The 22,357-nt window shown below is 32.6% G+C and overlaps 1 protein-coding gene across 13 annotated transcripts; it reads left to right on the top strand.

Moving 5' to 3' along the window:
• The first annotated feature begins 3,049 nt into the window (after positions 1-3,049).
• LOC119633159 (solute carrier organic anion transporter family member 4A1) lies at positions 3,050-19,420 on the top strand. Of its 13 annotated transcripts, none has more exons than XM_038026490.1 (12): positions 3,437-3,746; positions 3,854-4,014; positions 4,083-4,851; positions 12,524-13,155; positions 13,221-13,685; positions 13,754-13,854; positions 13,929-14,121; positions 14,212-14,757; positions 15,387-15,807; positions 15,943-16,094; positions 16,171-16,297; positions 16,369-19,420. In XM_038026490.1, exons 3-12 carry the CDS (start codon positions 4,622-4,624, stop codon positions 17,369-17,371), a joined length of 3,870 nt encoding a protein of 1,289 aa, XP_037882418.1. In that variant the 5' UTR covers positions 3,437-3,746; positions 3,854-4,014; positions 4,083-4,621; the 3' UTR covers positions 17,372-19,420. The 13 variants fall into 13 exon arrangements, with proteins under 13 accessions (XP_037882432.1, XP_037882425.1, XP_037882428.1 ...); XM_038026495.1 differs by having other exon boundaries at positions 3,854-4,018; positions 4,574-4,851; XM_038026504.1 differs by lacking the exons at positions 3,437-3,746; positions 3,854-4,014 and adding an exon at positions 3,050-3,189 and having other exon boundaries at positions 4,598-4,851.
• The last annotated feature ends 2,937 nt before the right edge of the window (positions 19,421-22,357 follow it).

The following is a 22,357-nucleotide window of genomic DNA, read 5'->3' as shown; positions in this document are numbered from 1 at the left end:
TATATATATATATATATATACAGAGAGGTGTGAATATACATCTGTACATATATATACAAATATACTCGTATATACATCGTAATAAATAGATCAAAGAACAGGTCCTGGCGCTTTTCATCGAAATTTAAGCAACTATTCCTTATCTGCATTAACACTTTGGAATGAAACTTTTACTTCAGATTATAAACGCGCTTTACTTACTTTATACTTATATACTATGCTTATGCTGTACTTGTACTTATATGCTGTTAATTAAAAAATTAATAAATTCATATACGTGAATATATTACACAAAATTACATGTATTAACATGAATATTAAGTATATTCAGACTATGAATTCTTCGCAGCCATTATCTAAAGTTTTAAGCGTTTTTGAAAAATCATCTTTAAAATTTTCTCTCTTGCGTTGCATTGTCCGTCTTTCTTATTATGTTTTACATTTCTCATTTCACTATTTGCTACATTATTCACTCTTGCTTCGTCCAGTGGTCTCTCTATTGCATGTACTGTGCCATCAACATTTGAAACAATGGCTAGCGACTCCGCTACTACTAAATAGTTGTTTCTTCTCCAAGCAATCGAAGCAACTGCAAGACCAATCACGAAAAAAATGATTTATTATGATTTTATTATTATGATTGTTTTAATAAAAGAAAATCTTTATCTGTATTTTTTACATATTATAATAATAATACGACCATTTTCCCTTCTACCTATGTAAATAGTTTAAACTTGGAATTTTCTATCGTTGCTTTATGACTAACAAAGTTGTTTATGCTATTGTTTTAAATATCACGGCCAGTGCGCTTAACAAATTATATGCAAGTGTTAGTTTCTTTTTTTCCAATTTCCAATGAAATGAAAAATTTAAGTATAATTCAAATAACTGAAACGCATGAAGGAAGATCTTTGCTACAATTGACAATTTGACTCACACATGGCAGTCAAACTACCGAGGAGTATTCAGAAATTGGTCTTATGAAAGATGTATGCAATGGATTGCACACTATAAACACAGGTTCTCAAGATCATTCTGAAGAAATTTAGTATCATGTATCAAAGGATAGGGAAAGATTACCGTCGTTTGCAAACATTAAAACACGGGAATGTTGAATACACTTAGGAAGGTCATTCGCATATAAAATAAATAAAAGCGGACCAACATGACTGCTCTAAGGCACACCAGAAGTGACGACAATTACTCTGTAGTTGGCAAGAATTCTGCGTTACCCGTTGGTTGTGACCAGAGAGATAGGTACTGAACCAGGCATTCATACTGTTCGAAAAACCAACCGATCATAAACAAAACAATTTGTTGGAAAATGCTTTGTAAATTGGATTACAAAACTCCAAAAGAGCAGTAGCAGTTGATCTTCTTTAACTACTCTTGCTGGCAGTGCGATATGATTGACCTAAGACCGGGGTAAATCCGCACGGAAGCGGTTGCGAAGTACTTCAGAAATAAGCTCTCAGAGGATGATGCGAGGAAATACAGTGCTTTTAAGTTTAGTTCCGCACGTCAGAGAGATATTGCTTCGTTCAATATTGACAGTCCTATTCAAACGTTATTATGTTCGAAAAAGTTTTGGTTTCAAGGCATTTTTATTAAAGAATTCGTAAGCCGGCAAAAGAATATCGCTCCTGTGTGTGTGATTTTGGAGCAGTTAGTTCATCAGGCAAAAAACTAATGAATAGCCGGTACATATCATAACATCCGTGGACTTCGTACGACTTATTTATATTAAAACCTAACCTTTGTTATATTAAAACCTAAAACAAAAAATAACGTCACCCTTGCTCACCAGCTAATGTGTTACTTAATTTCGCAACAATACGAAAAATTGCACCGCTGCTTAGATACGATAAAATAACATTCATTAGCACAGCTGGTAAATATCTTCAATATCTCGTATTGTTATCATTGTATGTTTTTATGGTTGCCACAATACACTCAATCATTTTAATGAAAGAAAAGTGATGATATACTTGGCATATCTTTAGCGCCCAATTATATATATGCTTTCAGAATTAAATAACTTTATTAATAACTTTATTAAGGTTTAAACAAAGAACTTCGTATTCGCATTGAACCTTTTTTATGCAACGTAGCGAATCTTCGGTTTTTGATTTGCTGAATTGTAGAAGAAGAAGATACATACTTTCAAAATTGAACAATTTATGTTTAAAAAAATTGAGGTCTTATACATTCGTGTATATAAAAAGGAGACTCCATTTTTCGCTGCAGATTGGCAAATAAGACATCGAATTTTTTTCTTCGGAATCATATTTGTCACTTGATTAGGGGAAGACAGGACACATTTAGAAAGACCTAACGGATTATTTTGATGAAAATTGGTAAAAGACGAAACAAAGGAAAGATTTGTTATTTTGGGAGATACAATCGTTAAAGTAAAAGCAAAATCATAAGTTGCACAGGGTTGATTTCGTATGTACTAGAAGAAATTTAAAAATACTTAAACTTATATATAGTGTTCTGTATTGTTCGGATACGATAGAATATTGAGTTATTTGTCGTGATAATACTTAACGATATCAAGGCTCCCTTGAACTATGAAAACTTCAAATATATCGACGAGAGTATATTAAACAAACCACTATGAAGAGAAGAAATCATTCAACTTTTAAAGTCTAAATTAGTTCACATTAAATTAACTCATTATTGCACTTGGAGTACTTAGATGTTTTACTCTCTAACCTTATTAAATTGATTTCCTTTAGACACTTTCAAACGAATGTGAATCAGAAAAATAATATATAATATATTATCTATATAATATTTGGGAAAGAAGTAAAAATGTAATGTTTTTTTGATATACAACATTAATTATGAATTAACCAACGTATATGAAAATCTATTAATACGTTCCGTAAGTAAGGTAAAAATAAATAAATATAATAAATTATGAAAGTACCTTTTTAGAGAATGCTTTATATAATAACGGTGCCGTGATTTTTCATCCCTGATTATTGTGTTCGACAAATATTTCAATCAACTTTTTTTTTGTCTCAGTTTATTGTTGTTGGTTGGTCAATTCGTATGTGTAGTGGGTAAAAGACGATTGGATGCGGATGTGCTTTGTTTTTCTTGATTTAAAATTTTTTTTTTTGCTATACGGATTAAGAGTATTTGTTTCTATGCAAGAGTGTAAAATATAACAACAACACGGTAATAAGAATATATAGATGCAAGTACGTATGCATAAGTGGCCATAAAGTATGGATAGATTGTTTTGCATCAAAATACGTAACAATCATTAGAATGGGAGCAACAACAATAAGAAATTTTATGATGTGTGTGCGCGAGTGAACAGCAGAACTGCTATCTGCAGGTTAATTACCCGAGTGTTAGTGTATGTTGCATTGAGAAAAAAAAAATCTATGTTTAAACAGAAAATATATATAAATCTAATTAATTATCATTAATTAAAAAATATATTGCAAAAAGAGAAAAAAAAAAGAAAATGAAACGATGAAAATGGCCAAATTATGCCAACATATTAGCATCAGTTAGAATTATATTCGGCTTCTATTGTTCTTGAATACGAATCCAAAAATCGAACAAAGAATAAGTGAAGAAGTTTATGTATTAGGTCGAACCGTAGATGCCTACAAATTAATTACATTCGTATATACGTGAGCATATTTTCTAAATTTTAATAAATAAATGCTTCTTTAAACAAATCAATCTGAAACGATTCATTGCGTAGAGATTCCTAATATTAAGTGAGTTATTTGTTTTGATTCGCTCATTGATTGTTATTGATGTTTATTTCTTACTTATAACTCGTCCATAAATTTTTTTCTTCTTTTATGTGAATTCGCTTTAAAAGGGAAATGGATAGCGTAATTTAGATGCTTCTCTCTTTTTTAACAATAGGTAAAGATAATTCTTTTCGGCACTTTTAAGTCTTCATATATGACCGGTTTGGAGTATATTGAATTTGTCATGCAACTTGCAGCACTTACAAAGAAAAACATGTGAACAATGTTTGTATGTATGTGGATATGTTTTTCTTATCAGAAAACAAAGAAAATCTTTCGAAATTTTATATGTATCAGCAAAGGAAACATTATCGGAAACACGTATTCATTTAAATGGGATGCTTTGTAATATCAGAACGAAGAAAAGATTTACTTTTTTTACATCTATCATTTAGGCGACATTGAAGCAAGAGTGGTTTGGGAAATTTCATTCCAGAAGTCTCAATCTGGGCCAGTAGAGCAATTGATACCGATCAAAAAATATAGCTTTACTCGACTTCAAACAACTGCCGATATCCGATAAGTCATTAACTTTTTCTTTTGCATTATTTCCATTTTCGCCGCTTTTCGAATTTATGTACAAAGAAAATCAGTAGATTCCACTTTCACTTTACGTACCATCTATGGTGAAGCCCATTACCGTAAATGTCTCTCTTATCGCATATATTGATATATAAATAAATATGTATCTAGAACTTTTAAGATCGTAAAACGCTAGGAGCAAGGAGATATGAAAACTTTCTTCTCTTATGGCCGTTTTGCTAAAAACTCCTCAAATTATAATATAGAGTTGTTCACTGCTTCAATGGTAGGCATTTTTGGATGCGTACAACATTATGACGCTCGGTAAGCGTTCGGAAAAAGCCAATGCAATTAATAAAAAAACGGATCAACAGTATGTGAATCCAACATTTGAACAGGATAGCGTACTGCAACATAAACACGGTGTTAATATAATGAACGCCACTCAGGGCTTCAACTGCAAGGAAGACGGACCCAGGTCGTCCGGTGATACGACATATTGTGTGCATAACAATAGTACTAATACACATCGAAAGGATCACAGGTAAGTTAAAAATGCAAATAATAATTAGAAAAATTTCACGTTCGAATCAGAACGAATGTGAAACACACAAAATTAATTCCTTTTAAAATTAAAGTGAATATGTTTATATTTTGCAAGCAAGCTTATTAGGTTCAAGATGAAAAAAATGAGAAAAAAAAATGAAGATGACATTTTCGTTGCACTAGCTCGGAGGATATGTTTTTGCAGAGGAAAAGAAATTTCATTTAAAATAGATTCAAACTGTAAATTAAAAAACATCCGAAAATTTTTTTAAACAATAATTTTGAAAATTCGAGTCGATGAAAACTCGCATTTCATATGAATTATTAAATGCATGCGTCGTAGTTCTTTGCAGAGTTCGAAAAATTTGTCTAGAGCAGCTGTTAGTTACCATTGTTTATAGAGTTCGTAATTTGATTTTTAAAAAATATCATTTTCAGATTTGATGAAATTATTGGGAAGAACTTAAGGTAACATCTACATCCACGTTCTAATCAGCCATTAGTGACTTTTCAAAACGAAGTCAATGGATTTCGAAAATCATTATTTAAATTTGATGTTTTGGATACGAAAGGTATTGCCGATCGTCCTTTTTGGACCGAAAATTTTATTATATCTATACTGGAATTTCTGGCCAAAAAGTTTAACTGATGTCGATGATTTTAGTCAGACTTGAAATGATGCAGTGGTTTACTGTCTCAGCAAATGGTAACAGTTTTTAAAAATAACAAGAACGAAGAAAATTACATCCCGCCTTTTAATTTCCTAACCACTACGTTAAGCGTAGATTGATTCGCTCATTATATCGATCGTATACCGTATTGAATAATATCTTCCTGTCAAAATCGATGTGGACATATTAAGCCCTCTGTTTGCTTTTTCTGTTTTTCTGGTAATGGTGAACTAAATTCTTGTTCGGTTTAGCAGATTTTTGAATTTTAAAAGGAGATTTTATTAGGAAAAAGTTCGAACTCTACTTAAATAATGAGGTAAAGAAATAAATTTTATTGCGGACGAGCTTACGGAACAATTTAAATGATATGTGAATTTAGTTTGATGAATGAAAGATGAAAGGAGCAAGGATCGAATGTTTTCCATATACATTTTTGAAGCCGTAAACGTCATCTCAACAGTCTTAACGAAGAACTACCGATCGAACACTTATCTGGACTTTTTTCGTTTTTCTCGCCGACCTTGTTTGCATATAACTGCGTTTCTATCCATATACTTGTAACGGGTGTAATATTATTAACGTAATCTAATCACATCAATGTAAAATTCAATATAGGAAAAGTCGAATATTTATCTTAAAGGAAATCGTATGTGACATACTCATGTAACTCATTCTACCATTTTCAAGTAAACTATATCATAAAAGTTTTTTTTATTGTGTTATGACAAGGTAAAAATACTTGGCCAATATGAAAGGACACGACGACTTTAAATTAGTTGAGTTATTTTCTTTCCTTTCTTTTTTCTTTTTGGCGAGTTTTCAAAATATTTATTAAGTTAAAGGGAAAAGTATGGCAAGAGAAGAACACAGGAAGCCTAATATTGCATGCTTTTTGTTTTTTTTTTTTTTTTTTTTTTTTGAATTATTTTAATGCATACACGTACTCTTACTTTTCCGCATGCACTTTTTAATTTTGCAACCATCAACGTTATGTAAACACCGACACACTCTGATATATGTCGAGCAGAGCAAGTAGTTCACTTTCTTTCTCTTTAAAGTATTGATTATTATGAAGTTAATGGAAAAAATCGATATTAATTTGTGTCGTTCACATCAACTACTCAGAAGAGTAAATGTATCAGACATAGTTATTTAAAAGTCGTTATCAATTTCCCGTTAATTGCCTTTAGCATGGTTGTATAACTATTATTATTATTATTATTATTATTATTATTATTATTATTATGTTTCGGTTTATTTACCAAAGAAGCTTGAAGAAGAAATCGACACTTTCATTGTACTTAGAATATTTACAATATATGCATGACAGACACGATAGTGTATATATGTAATATAATGCAATGAGATCGTCCATTAAAACGCTTCTAGCAGTCCCTCCTTGCAAGTGTGCCCCTCTCTTATTATCGTTGAATTTCTCATCAAGGTTTAATTGCTAGGTAGAATTTCTAAAATGATTGTGGCACGCTTACAAACACACCTACACGCCTACATGCGAAAAAGGGAAAAATTTGATTCAATCAAATTTTTGTTATGTCGTTTACATAAAATCATTTACATAAAAGTCTTTCAAAGTAAGGCTTTATATGGGACGTATTCCGTTCTGAATTATTCTCAATAGTGTTTGTCTTTGGGCCCAAACACGTCATTAAAACATAGCAAAAATTGCGATCTGTTGTAGGTTGAATGCAAGAATACATAGACAGATATCAGATGGATGGACGGACGGACGGACAGAGAGACAGACAAGTTTAGCTTCGTTATAATAAAAGGTGGGTAGATTGCAACGCCTTCTACGGATTGTATGCATCCGTGCAAACTTAATGTATATGTTCTTTACCACAAATACCGTAAGGTATCTTAATGTAAATTCTGAATCGACCGATAATAATCAATTAAGGTAATTCGGCAAAACTGAACCATTAAGTATGCCATTTGACAATACTTTGCCATGCCTTATCTAGGGGATTAATTATAAAAACAATTTTATTCAATCCGTTATTGGTACGACTGACTTTAGGGATGAAAACACTTCGGTGTACAAAATTTTTGTCAAAATGGACTCTGGATTGTGCACTATACTGCGTGGACGTACGGATAGATAGGTAGGCGTAAATCGGAACCATTTTCTGAATCGTTTACTTTGAACAAAAAAAGCATGGAGTCTCATTCATCCCATCTACACATTTATATATTAAGTTTTGCGCCCATTCCGACAAACTTAACATACATTTTACCATTACCACAAGCGATGCAATTATTAAAACTTGTTAGTAGTACTGTAGTAGCTGATGCAAAAGGAACATAGTTTGTTTTATTATAAAAATACAAAGGAAGAAAAGTTTGCAAAGTCAGTTAGGGAATTGATTATTTGCTTAAAAGAAGAAGAGATTTTTCATGATTTGCTATTAGGGATTATTACTCTATGGCATGTAAATGAATTATTTTCGTTGAGGGTCCACGTCATCCCCCATGTGTTATTATTGTGAAAATTCTTTGTTATCATCGATCATTAAGATACGAAATCCTAGCTGATGAAGTAATGAGAAAACTATTGATAAAATGGGCGCCACATTCTCATTAAGCTCGTTAAGCAGCACAGATGTTTTTTAGAAAATATTTTCAAATGTTTTGTAAAAAACACCTGCGTTGCTTTCAAAAGGTACAAAAATGACCTACCTAGCATGTTAGATGAGATCATTTGCAGGGTTCAAACAAAAGAACTATAATAGAAAATCAAAAATACTTGATCCTTTAATGAGTCGTCTCTCACTTTAAAGCAATCAAAAAGGTATCAATGTCGCGTAAGACAGATAGAATTTCGTTGATTGGTTATACCCGTGAAATATTAAAAGTAGAACATCGCTCTTTCGATTAATTCAGATTGCGATTTTTTTCACAAAAGATCAAGTGACAAATTTGACAACATCAGACACATTCAAAGTGTTGAGCTTTGAATTGTTGGAATTTGTTACATGTTTATGAATTCTTTGTTCATTCTTGTGTTATATGAGAAAGATGGAAAAATTTCAAAAATTTTATTACTTGTTTGATGCGAGCAATCAACCATATGTGATCTCGGCTTTCATTTGTTCTCAAAGTCTGCTTACATTGATGTAATGCTAATATCGAAAAACGATATATCGCCATATAAGGAATATTGCACTTAATAACCAATACGCGCAGTTTCAATGAAATTACCTTTAGATACAAAGATTCACATACCTAGTCTGTGCCGTTCGGCATGTTTGCCCGCAGAATGAGGACATCGAGATACATTGTAGTTATATAGGCAGCCCGGTATGGAAGTTACTTATTGCATATATATATATATATATTTTTTTTTTCATTTTTTGAATATCTCCTCTTAAGGGGTGTGGTACAACATTATATTAGATTCGTGCGGATGTGTACATCATCCAGAAGGACTTAGGATGTGCCCATCTTTTATTATACCGATAAGTATCGATCGTGATTGTGAATCGGTCTTAGCTTGTCTATCTCCCTGTCTGTCCATACATGCTTGTATGAGCGGAAATTTTTAAAGTATTTTGACTCAAACATTAACGCTCTCGGACCACTCTTCGACACTATCGTTCGTATAATATTTTGTTTTGGTAAATTGTTATATAAACAATTGTGCTAAGAGAAGTGATGTAGGGGATCTGTGCCGTAATATAATGTTTTTACTTGTAGTGATAGCAAAAAAAAAGGTACTTATTTTTACCTATGTTGCGTATGAATATCGTTGGCATTTTTTTTTTTTTTTTGAGTTTGCGCGCACTCGACTATTTTCTCATAGTCGATATATGCTATAAAATACCAAATTTCAAAAATTTTGTAAAAATAGTTTTTGAAAATCGGGTTTGAATTCGTTTAGCTTGTGTAGAAGGTAACTCCATATAAAATCACGTGATATAAGTGAATAGCGTTTGAGCTTTTTGGTTTAACCGCATCAGAAGAAAATTAAAAAAATAGTTAAAAGAAGTAAAAGTTTGGAAAAAATGGCTCTGGAAAACCGAAGCTGGGTTGCAACATATTTTTATATAGATTTATTAGGTGTTCACTAAAGTATGTTGTATTTCGTAGTTTGGACGGACGACGGCTTCCAAGTCCAATTATATCTTCATCCTGGCCACTTAACAAAGCTCTATGCTATGGAGTTTGCAGAGGTCCGTTAAGTGAGATGGTAGAACTCTTGGATAATTAAATTTAAATTTACTTTGACACCGTTTACAAGTTACTTTGTTTATTCAAATGCAAGCCAATTATACAAAAGTCGAGTATATCGAGTCTTCCACAAAAAAGAAAATTGTTGAAAATCACCTTTTGTTTTTACACTGTTAGAGTGGTCTCCCTCTTAAGCCTTCATTATATGTAAAGCAAAACCTTACGTATTTTCATGGATTAAAGTTAATGAAGTAATCGTCAGTGATGCTAAGTGAAAGCCATTATTACGGTATGTTTTATTGGAACATTTATCCGTAGTGAGTGTCATCTCTTTTTAAAACTCATACAATTTTCCTGTAGACAACATTTCGACATGGAGATGAAGTAAATAAATTTAAGGGGCAAATAAAAGTATTTTAATTCGTTTAGTTTTAAATTGCAAAATTTTTGAAAAATAATTAATTTTTTTTATTTTTACACCCTACACTTGTGGTAAGTGCATGTTAAGTTTAACTGCGGACGAACGCAAGAGCCAGAGAGAGATAGATCTAGCTATACAAACATACAAACTAATTCAGCAACACTTTCTGAGTCAAACTGTCCGTGCATGTCTGTCGGTCTGTCCGTTTATTTCTCTGATATTTCCGTCCATCTTTACAAAAACAAATTTTGAAAGTGTTTTCATTAAATTTCCTACAATTTTTTTTTTTTAGCGGAATGGGTATTCATGCATCAGTGGTACTGTACCAATAATCGGGGCCTCAATTAGGTAATTGCAGCGTTAAATTTTCTTCGACAGGCGATGCTGAAGAAAGTGCTCGAGATACTAACATTCATTTGTGATTTTTTTTATAGACAAGAGAAAACAAAAAGACCCGACAATTTATGTTTTTGCCCAGGTCTCTGAAAAGCTTATAAAAAGCCTGTTTATCATATATCACTCGTTCGGGTTGCAGCTTATATAGATATGTACACTACTACGTGTTAAAAAGAAACATGCAATAAATTTAATTTAAGGCACGAAAGTACACAAAGTAGCCAAAAAAAAAATTTATTTTTTTCAATTTTTTTGCCCATAAAAAACGTCGTTAATTATCTTAATCATCCTTTGCATTAACTCTGACTTTCTAACATAAGATTATCTTTATATCTACGTTATGTGTAAACAGAATTTAAATGATTACAATGGAGACAGATGTTTTTAAATACTTTTTATCAAACTACAAACAAACATAAATATCGATATTAGTAGATTTCTCACTAACTGTAACAAATAGTCAGGCAATGCTTTTCCCATTATGACAATGCCACGCAAATCTTACAAAGGCATTAAATTCACAAGAATTAGGTTATGTTTCAGCTTAGACCGATTCGAAAATACTATACGTAATCAGTTTTCCCCTTTTGAATGAGAGGAGTCGATCTATTATTTAATCGATCTTTGGCAAGTAATTAAATGCACACAAAATGATTTTGAAGCAAATGGCGACCACTTCAATTGGGCAATAGGTCTCTAAAGCTTTAGATGATGCTGACAGTGTACAAAATTTTTCATCAATTTTTGCTATCGTTTGCAAATGACCGATAATCTTCCGCATAAGATTCATTGATAGATTTGATCTGTACATGTTCACAATTACTTACGATCTCTCTACAATTTTGCGACACTGAATATTCTAAGAACATAAGAAGCATATGGCATCTGGACGGGTAAACTACCCCAGGCTGACTTTCTTCGGTATAAGAAATAGTCAAGTGCTTTTTGAATTATCTCATGGCATTTTAGATTTTTCCATTGTCTTACAAAATCAAAAGTCTCGACTTCTATATGTCGTCCCATGTGGTTATTGAGTTATATATTATTATGGTATGCGTCATTGACATAAAAGCCGGCGGACAAGTCAAATGATTCTGTCATTTAGCTTCAGAGAGATTAACGGCATGTAATGAATTGCAAGCAGCGCCAACCCAAAGAAAGTACCTATGAGGAACATTATTAACAGCTGGTGTTCTTGCGCTTGCCAATAAGGAGATAACTACAATAAAATAGTAAATGGCGGTTGATTTCAATGGCAAAGACGGTCCAGAGAAAACTCACAGCTCCTCCGTGCCTTCATTAGACGTTACTTCTTCTGATCGACATTCATTTCATTTTCCTGACTTGCTATCTGTCGCAATAGGTTTTTCATTTATCTTATAATACCTAAAAACTGTATAAGTAGATAGCCTACAAAGACTCAAGATAGTTACGTTTTCGAGAAGAATTTATTACCCTATTAAAGATATGGCAAAGTGTGTAAGTTTGAATGAAGAATAGAAGAGAGAACAAAAATTGCCCGAAAAGCTAGCAGATAAGAGAGATACGCGGAAATGTTAAACATTCTTGAAGACACGTATAAGACGGGATTTGCTTAACATGAAGGCAGTTGAATAGTGACACTTAAAAAAAAAAATCGAGCATATATCTGTGAGTAAATTATTATGAAAAGATAAAACTCTAGTTTACCTTTAAAAGTTCCTTTCAGAACTTTTTTAATAATGCATTGTAACACACAGCCGTCTAATATTGCCAATCGAGTGATACGGACAGATAATTCGAGATACATTCGAAAGACACGTAAATTGAAGCATTCGTTTCACGTAATAATAGCGTATTTTTGCTTATGACTTGTGCATAGAGTCAATATTTCTGTCAGGCGAGAATACATTTACTTGAGTTATATAATTAATAAGTGTAGCACAACGGAAAGATAGGAAAGAGAATCGATTGCATTAAATTAAATTTCAAAGTTTTATTTTTGGCTTTTGCAGGCGTCAAGAGTCAATGTACCAAATGACAGGTCTCTACTCGGAAACGAACAGTGGTGATGACAGCAGTATTGATATAGCACAAGATAATCATAGGCCAGAGGCCATTAGTAGTACTGCCAAAACAACAGCCATTGTTCTCGCGAACAATACCCGCAATCTACAAACAAAAGCTTCCTCCTGTTCCAGTGACACCGTTATTAAATGTCATAGTCGTCAATCTTCGGCTGTCTTGTGCAGCAGCAATGCACTTCACAATCATAGTAATTTGCATGGTCCATATGCGACTGCGGCAGCGACAACTAGCAATAATAATAACGCCTGTGGCCTCAATAACGATGACAATGATTTGCAGTCACAAGATTGCGGCATTTTGGGATGTCGACCGCGCGGCATACAAAAATATGCTCGCATTAAGATATTTGTGCTGTTACTGTCTATGTTGGTCACTTTGCAGCAGGCACTTAGTTCAGGATACATCAATTCAGTAATAACGACAATTGAGAAACGCTTTGAAATACCCTCAAGTTATTCGGGACTGATAGCTTCCAGCTATGAAATTGGAAATGTGATAACCGTAATATTTGTTAGTTATTTAGGAAGTAGGCGCCATATTCCGGTTTGGATTGGAATTGGTAAGCAAAAAAAAAAATTAAATAAATAAATAAATATAAAATTTGTTATTTTTAAATTTTTACAGGCGCTGTTATTATGGGCGTAGGCTCGTTAATTTTTATGGTGCCCCATTTTACGGGCGAACTGAATCCTGGAGTTACCATTATCAACGAGACTAGTGACAATATTTGTCGTAGTGCTTTGATTCGTAACCAAGATATGGATTTAGGGAGATTATCGAGTGGTTTGTCAAATCCACCTCTGGCGCCGCACACTTTGCGTGAAGATAATTGCTTGGAGGTGAAGTTGTCAACATTTGGCCCTGTGCTACTTTTTGTAATTGCTCAGCTGCTGCTAGGATGCGGCGGTAGTCCATTATTTACGTTAGGTACAACATATGTCGATGACCATGTAAAAACGGAAAGCTCTTCCATGTACATAGGTTGTATGTATAGTATGGCTGCTTTTGGTCCTGTCGTCGGCTTCTTATTAGGCGCCTATTTATTATCCTTTCACATGGATTCGTTGTCGTCATCTATCATTTCCATTGGTATGAAAATGAAGAAAATTTACATAATGAAGATAATATTTCATATTAAAAATACGAAATGTTTGCAGATCCAGGCGATAGGCGATGGGTAGGCATGTGGTGGGGTGGTTTTTTACTATGTGGTGTCATGCTATTAATTGTGGCGATACCATTCTTCTCATTCCCTAAAGTATAATAATAATAATAATAATTATTGCTCACGTGATATATAAATAACAGTTACAAAATTACTATTCTTTACAGGTACTTACACATGAAAAGAAAAAAATACGAAAAACTTCCGTACTGGTACAGCCAGCTATCCCGAATAATTCAAATAGTTTGCCTAGAAATACTGATGAAATGGGTAAAATCCGAAAAGAAATTGTGGCTGTCACTGCTAAAGAGGAAACTGAGAAGCCGATAATTGACACAGGATACGGAAAGGATATCAAAGGTATATGTATATATATACATACATATACATATTGTATATTGTCATATACAAGTCAGACCTGATCTCAAATTTAAATTTTGTATACCGCAGACATACCGCAATCAATGTTACGTTTGGTCACTAATCCCGTGTATATTGTTACCTGTTTGGGTGCATGCATGGAATTGATGATTGTATCGGGATTCGTCGTCTTTCTACCAAAATATTTGGAAACTCAATTCAGTTTAGGCAAAAGTCAGGCAAGCGTGTTTACCGGTTCCATTGCCATACCTGGAGCTTGCATTGGCATTTTTATTGGTGGTTGCATATTAAAACGATTTCAATTGAAACCAAAAGGTGCAGTGACTTTTGTACTGGTCTCGAATATCGTCTGTTTGGGCTGTTACGCTTTGCTCTTCTTTCTGGGATGCGATAACTTAAAGATGGCCGGCACAACTATACCGTATTATAATAATACTAAGCATGCTTCAATTGAACCATTTCAAGTTAATCTAACGGCGGCATGTAATTTCGGATGCGAATGCCTAACCAGTGATGTGGAACCTGTATGCGGCAATAACGGTTTAACCTATTTTAGTCCATGTCATGCTGGTTGCACAGCATTCTCTTCAAGTTCGAATTACACTAATTGTGCCTGTAAGTATAACATATGCATGCAGGATCATCATGTAAAGAGGCATAATATCTCACGTATAAATTTCTCACCCTTTAATCATTCACATTAATTATGTTCTTTCATCTGTCGATATTTTTGTTAGAAGCGTCGAACTTAATTAATTTAATGGGATTCGAGGTCTTAAAAGAAGTATTTTTGAAATGAAATTCTATTGAGAAAATTGAATGAAAATTTTGGTTCAACTTTTTCCTTTAAAGCAATTTGAAGGCGAAACCTCTGCCAATCGTTAAAGTAATGTTCCAGTTCTAAAAAGAAGTATTTCAAAGGTTGTTAACTTAGTGAATTAATATTTATTAAGAAAAAGTCGACGAGGGATTTTGAATTCGAAATATCTTTCTGTAACTGGGGACAAAGGCAGTCATTTTAGTATTGTTAGGTTATTGTCTTATGTTTCTTGTTCCAACGATTAGACTATGAAAGATATAAGATCCAACTTACATATCTCGATAAATATGTTCATTAGTCTCTATTCATGTACACTTGCCAAAAAGGCTAATGGATTACCGTATATATGTAATTAATAAAGTCTTACAACTATATATGAGATAATAATGAAGAATACCTTTTTTTTTAACGATATTGATTTCAGGTGTTCATGCGAATACATCCAGTAGCATATTTCGTGGCACTCGCACTGGCGGTAGTCAAGCACAAGCCTTAAATGTTAACGGACATTTTGATGAAGTCACAGTTGTTCCTGTTGCCACTGCCGGTCCCTGTACCACACCTTGCCGAACGATTTATCCATTTCTTATATTATTATTTTTTATGACCTTCATAGTGGCAGCTACACAAATGCCTTTACTGATGATTGTTTTGCGTTCTGTTTCCGAAGAAGAACGTTCTTTTGCATTGGGTATGCAATTCGTGATATTTCGATTATTCGGCTATATTCCAGCACCTATTTTATTCGGTAATCTAATCGATTCTACATGTTTGTTATGGAAATCTACATGCGGTGAGAAAGGTGGGCGTTGCTTAATATACGACATTGAAAAATTCAGATACAAGTAAGTAAAGAAAAATCGAAAGAAATCGTAGTATAACGAAAGATTTGCTCCAATGAAAGTTGTCCTTTTAATTATTTATATCAAGAAAGATTTTTAGAATAAAGTAAAATATGACCATTTTTTCACTTTCTATAGATATGTAGGTTTATGTGCTTCAGTAAAAATTATCGCATTAGGGATATTCATTGTCGATTGGTGGTTGGTGCGCAGACGTAGACATTTGGATAAAACGAAGCCTCTAAATACCCATGATCCTGTAATTGGCTCCATTATTAGTCTCGATAAGCGTAAGTGTTGATTAAATAAAAAGTTGTTTTTTTAAATAATTTTTTTTTTTTTTTGTTCGCAAAATTTTTATTAAAGTATTTGATGAAAAAATTTATGGTCCAGAGACGAGTCTTAATTATGAGAATGATGATGACTTGGCACATAAAGAGGAGACATTCCGTCATTCGCGAAATGATTCACGTACAATACAATTAGAATATGGGTAAGTGTTTATTATTGAATATTCTCTATTTTATATAATGAAAGCAAATTGTGTTTATTTCGCGTTTTTAGTTACGACAAATGCAATAATACTATAGTGGTGACACCGTCTTCAACCGTACAAACAAAATCGAAAAAACATTTCCGCAGTGCATCGTGTGACGTGAAAATGATACGTAGCTTCGCTAAGGATCATAACACTAATGTGGCTAATATGGATGTTGGGGAATCATCGAAATTTCGCAATCTTAAGAAAATACATATGCATTCACGGAATAACTCAAGCGATCTTAACGCTGAATTCCGCACAAAGCTATTAGCCCAAAGTAATTCGATATCACGAGATGATCCTGCCTTAAGTATACGCTATATTCAAAATCAATTAAAGCCGCAAGCAGATGAGGAGGACGAAGATGAACTCACCACTGGTTGCGGTCATTTTGTGCGCAAGCATTCACGCAATCATTCTTACGATCAAATTTATATGCCCAATAATATACGTTTCGATCCCGAGTTCCTACGCGGTCACAATAAGAAAAATGTCAATTTGCTCAAAAATGTAGTGGAGGGCAAGCAGAAAAACTCCAATGAAACAACCGAGGCCGTATCGCGAGGCCATTCACGCAACAATTCAAAAGACTTAAACACGAAGGTTTCTCTTAGCACAGCAGGTAGTAATAATGCGATAGCAATTACGCCCACAGCCGCGCTTCCTGTTATAACGACGGCAACACCGGAAAGCACTTTAAGCATTTTGCGGCACCGTCGCACCAACTCCAAAGAACTCAATCATATCTTAAATTCCCCAATAGCAGGGTGTAATAATGAACATCAGGTACAAGTGCCCTCAATTTCCAGTAGCAATGGCACCGTTACCGGTTATTCAATTAATCATAAGAAGCACTCACGCAATTCGTCGCATCAGAAGATACAGATCGATGATGATCGCAGTGGTCTTATCGATAATATTGGAACTGATGGCATCGACAATGGTGCTAATGATGATGACGATGATGATGATGATGATGGTGATGATGATAGCAATGAAGAAAATAAGAAAATCGGCAAACTATAAAGAAGATACGCATTACGAAATTCTAATAACATCATAATAGAAGAAGAGGATGGGAAATTATGCCGCATATAATGCAGGCCTTATATTTCCATAAACTTTAATAAAATTAAGCTCATATCCATGCATATAAACACGAAACAAAAAGCGTTTCTCAAGTACGTTTAAAAAAATTTCAATCATTTTTGTACTTAAGCATATACATAGATCTATCAGCAGATATTTCTCGATATTCAATATATAAGTTCATCTATATAAATATTTAAAAAGTTGAAATATTTCTCCCCAATAATATTTTGAACATTTGCGCGTTAATCGAATGATATCTGACTGAATTGTTGCTCACTTTCATTATTCATGAAATCAATCAGTGAATGAATCAATCAATTAATGGCAATTATTTGACTTACGGAGGAGCTTCTTTAGCTTCTTTTAGTTTCTTACTACTTTCGCTATAATTTTTTACATTTTCAAAATTGCCATTAGTCAACCATAATAATGACAAAAGCACGGGAAGTCCTTTACATTTATCTTAATGTTAACTTCCAAGTGCTTAAGACAATGGCGTTGGAAAGCTGGAAATAAAATCGATTAGGAGGGAAAAGTTCCCTCCAATTTTATGGCGTTTCTTTAAAGACTTTCTTAACTTATATGCAAATTGTGAAATAAGGCTATGAAGAAATAAACAAAAAATATAATGAATCAGAGATGAGAGAAACGGATATAAGGAAATTTCATACAATTTTTCCTTGGAATAACGTTTGCTTCAATCCCAATCATTTCTAGCATAAGCAAATCTCAATGACATTAAAGCAGGGTTAACGATAGCAATAAATTTGCTGTCTTTTAAAGGGAAAGGGGTTATAATGTTCACTCCCGGTCACTCGCTCTTGACGATTTACTATATATTATCTCTTGCGTGGAACATTGTTTGCTAAATAAGTAATCAAAACCTATTGGCCGTAAGTCAATGCTTAAGAGAAATATTTTCAAGGATACCTTGCCGCCTTGATATCAAAATGCCTTCAATATAGCCTTATCTATGATTGAAACCTATTTAGCTACCCATAGATTAAACTTACTTGGGTAAGTTGATTGATACGTTTATCAGACGAAAGTCTGCTTTTTGACGAAGAACACTCATTACAGAGAGCTTTCAAATGTTTTCCATATAATATTATAACTTCTAGCTGCCCATAATTTAATGTATCTGATATGAAGATATATATAATTAAAAAGAAAAAGAAAAAAAAAAAACAAAAAAACAAAAATGATTTGATACAAATAACCTTAACCTTTGGCGGCTGCCCAAGGTATGTCCGGAAGTTTTCAATATTAAACGTCTGCATATTTCCAAATGGAATTCCTCTAGCTGGCCGTAGATAGAGTAAAAGTAAGTTCTTTTGCCAATAGTCCAGTGCTTTTGTAGCATTTGTAGCAGCGATAAAAGTGGCTGTGTATGTAAATCAAGTTTTTTTTTTTTTTTTTTTCTGTTTTTTTTTAACGTATTTTTATAGATAATATAGTCCAATGTCCAATAAGTCCCAATAGATACGTCCATTTTTTATATGGTAAATAAATTAAATGAGAATTCGATAATCATTTATTTCAATCATTCTTACGATAGATTTAGAGTGCGTTCGTTTATATTTTACTTAATATTAATTAAATTAAAAAACGTTTCAAGTAGATTTTGATTCCGGATTTTACAAAGAGGGATGAATCTTTAAAGCTACAAATTTGATTATATTTTATGAAAAATTGTTATGAAAGCATACATACAGTGCTGTTGTATACGTGATGAAAGACGATGTGTATATGTATGTGATTATAATTTATTGAAAATATCGTATAAGAGTTTAAGATTTTATTATTAAGTTGAATTTTGAAGTAATGGAAAAATCTGTATAAGAATTCAATTAAATGCATTTTGCATACTACAGATACACTATTGTACAAAATATGTAATGATTTTTAATAGTTTTACTTTGACAACTTGTGGGTATTCATTACATTCAGAAGGGAAGAAGAAAAACAAAAAAAAAAAAAAAACAAAAAAAAGGTAAATAAAAGTAAAATTAAATTAATAATAATAATAATAATAATAATAGCAAAAGTGAAAAAAAAAAATTTAATTGAGATAAACAATTGTCAATGAAAAATGTGCTGTGAAAATAATAAATATCTGAATTATTTTACTTTTTGAGTTTAAATTAAAGAGAGAAAGAGAGAGAGAGAGAGAGAGATAGAGATATAGAGAGAGAAAGTAGAACAATTTATAAAAAGAAGAAAAATCAACTATTAATTATGAGAAAAAAAATTTTTGGAAAATGAAATATTGTATCTGTATACATAACATTGTGTGCATAGTATTATGTAAAAGCATATGCAATGAAAGCGATTAATTATTTAAATCAAAGGTTACTGTTAAAGCTTTCGTATAATTACTATCTACCTGCTGTTACCACGAACTTTAATTAAACAAACGTTTTCAATATTTATATATTTAAAAATTGTCAAATCATCAAAGATCGTATTATTAAGAAGATATTTAGTTTACACTTGTCTATTTATATACATTTACAAGCTCTTTTTTCAATTTTTGAATTTTCAAAAAAAAAAAAAACGATTAAAACAATTTAAAATGTAATAGTCAGGCTAAGCCGACCATAAAATACTATATTACATCACTTTAATTAATACAACCCTTCAATTAATTAATTTATAAAATATTAAAAATTTTGACATTTTTGTTGAGAGGCAAAGGGCTTGCTTTTCATGATAGCCCCTAAATATGGAAACGATCCGAAACATATATATATATATATATATATATATTGTATATCGTGGTTCAAATCTTACCTGCTAAATTTGCTTTTTGAACCAATTTTCGTCATAAGATATCAAAAATTTACCGCTTCTCGATCACAACCCACATATAGGAGACATTCCGGAAGTAGTTTGTAGTATGTTACGTATATCGTCTATACACAACATATACATATGTACATATGTACACAAATGTGTGAAAGACCTTACTTTTCTGAGAATGTTTTTTTGGGGAAAACTCCCATAAATGGTCTCATCCTATTCCGCAAAATTCCGCATGTATTTATTATACCAAAATGCAACATTTATTAGTTTTTACTGAAAAATATCAAAAAAACGTCTTGTTTTTTTTTTTTTTTATAAAGCAATCTTTTTCAAATAGGTATGTGGCAAGCGATCAACTCACTTTCAAGTATTAGTATAATAAACCTTGTTAAACCTAGATCTATATAGAACGGACAGATCCGCAGAACATTACATATTCTCCTGAAATAAGTGATGTAATTGAAGCGGACCTACGGACGTATACAACTATAAATGAAAGGAAGTTCGGATACATAAAATTACTTTGTTTATTCCAAAGGAAACTTCAAATAGAAGTACCTCTGGCTATCAATCAGTAGCAATGAAAAACTAAAAAACCTATATTTGCTCCTAGAAAAGGAAAAAATCGTAATTTTTTTGACTAACACTGTAAAATCGAGTAGTTTGCGTGAATATGCAGAAAACATTCGAATACCTTTCGGCTTGAATTGCAATCTAATCGGTCTTATGGTTTTTTATAATTCTCGCTAAATCACTTTAGTTCCATATTCTGCGCAGATTTACCCTTAGATTGTTTCCGACTTTCTTCCTCATTAAATGTCAAACATTGCGATTGAATTTCAAGTGTTGTTAAAGAAAATTTTTGGTTTTTTTTTTTTTTTTTTTTTTGTTTTTTTTTTTAAATCAGAAGCTAAAGATTTAGATTTATATGGGGTTTCGCTTATAATCTTTTATTAAAGCAGAAGGAGTTACGAAATCAACAAATTAATCCTGTACGCTTTGGTTTTTATCTTTTCAAACTTTTTAATACAAATTTAAAATTCAAAAAAAAGAAAAGAAAAAGGAAAAACTCTTGCAAAGAAAGTGCTTTTCGAATGGCTGCGCTGCACTCATTCCCAAACCAGAACAATAGCAGTGCTGTGCTTGGACTCATCGCTTGTACATTGAAATTCGACTTCAATATTTACGAGATCCCAAATGGTCCTAAATTGTGATGCAAAACATATCCCCCTTTTCATTTAAAAATAATATATATTAAAAGAATATTTAAATTTTAACTGTTGGTCTAAGATGAAAACTGCTTCTGCTAATGCATTGTCGGTTTGTTATAAGCAGGTTGATGTTGGAAACAAGAAAAGAATGAAAATCGTTGTTAGTTTCAATTTAAAGCTTGTCAAAATACGTTGCCTTGATCTTGCTCTTGAAAGTATTGCTAGCCATAACTTTTAGGGGCGTCTGCTTGAAACTCAATTCAAAATCCATAGGAGCTTTCAACTTTTGGCGACATATAAGAAGTGGGTCTCACTGCACTTTTTATCATGCATTAAAATGCATTAAAATAACAATTGTCAATGTTGCGTGCCGCGTATTTTGGCTGGTAGGGATTATTGATCACGTTCACGGCCACATTACATTTTATTTGCAAAAAAGATCTGACAGATGATGGCTCAACTGATTTAGTATCTTCCTTTAGTCTAGAAAAAGTCTTTTCTGTCTTTATTTCGTTATTGCTTCGTAAATAGAAAATGATTATATGACTCTGGTATAGTATATAGATTTCGAAAAAAAAGCTTTGCGAAAAATTTAGTTTGCGAATCTCATGACTATAGCATGCATGTCTTCCAGATTGGTTGTGCCGCCTATATACATGACTTGTACAGTATTACAAGTATAAAGTACGAGGCCGAATATTGCACTTGACTCGGGATACGTTTTATGTTCTCACACTTGCAGTCTTGCAAAAAGTGAGGGCTTGTCAATTGGCCGATCGTTTCATTTAGCTGTTTATGCAGTCGATCTTCTTAATATCCTGTTGGGATAATTTATAAGCACCATTGTTTTCTTTCACGATCCTAAGCATATGACCTGACCAGATTACGAGAACCTTTACATATT

The sequence above is a fragment of the Glossina fuscipes genome, unplaced genomic scaffold, assembly GCF_014805625.2.
Source record: "Glossina fuscipes isolate IAEA_lab_2018 unplaced genomic scaffold, Yale_Gfus_2 2, whole genome shotgun sequence".
Classification (NCBI taxonomy): domain Eukaryota; kingdom Metazoa; phylum Arthropoda; class Insecta; order Diptera; family Glossinidae; genus Glossina; species Glossina fuscipes.
This window is presented reverse-complemented; position numbering and strand designations above follow the sequence as displayed.

Bases quoted from the DNA above. Each gene is read 5' to 3' on its own strand.
- LOC119633159 (XM_038026504.1), top strand. From the start codon at position 4,622: ATGACGCTCGGTAAGCGTTCGGAAAAAGCCAATGCAATTAATAAAAAA. The intron at 13,156-13,220 runs GTAAGCAAAAAA...AAATTTTTACAG, and splicing joins TCCGGTTTGGATTGGAATTG to GCGCTGTTATTATGGGCGTA. The intron at 14,122-14,211 runs GTATATGTATAT...TGTATACCGCAG, and splicing joins ATACGGAAAGGATATCAAAG to ACATACCGCAATCAATGTTA.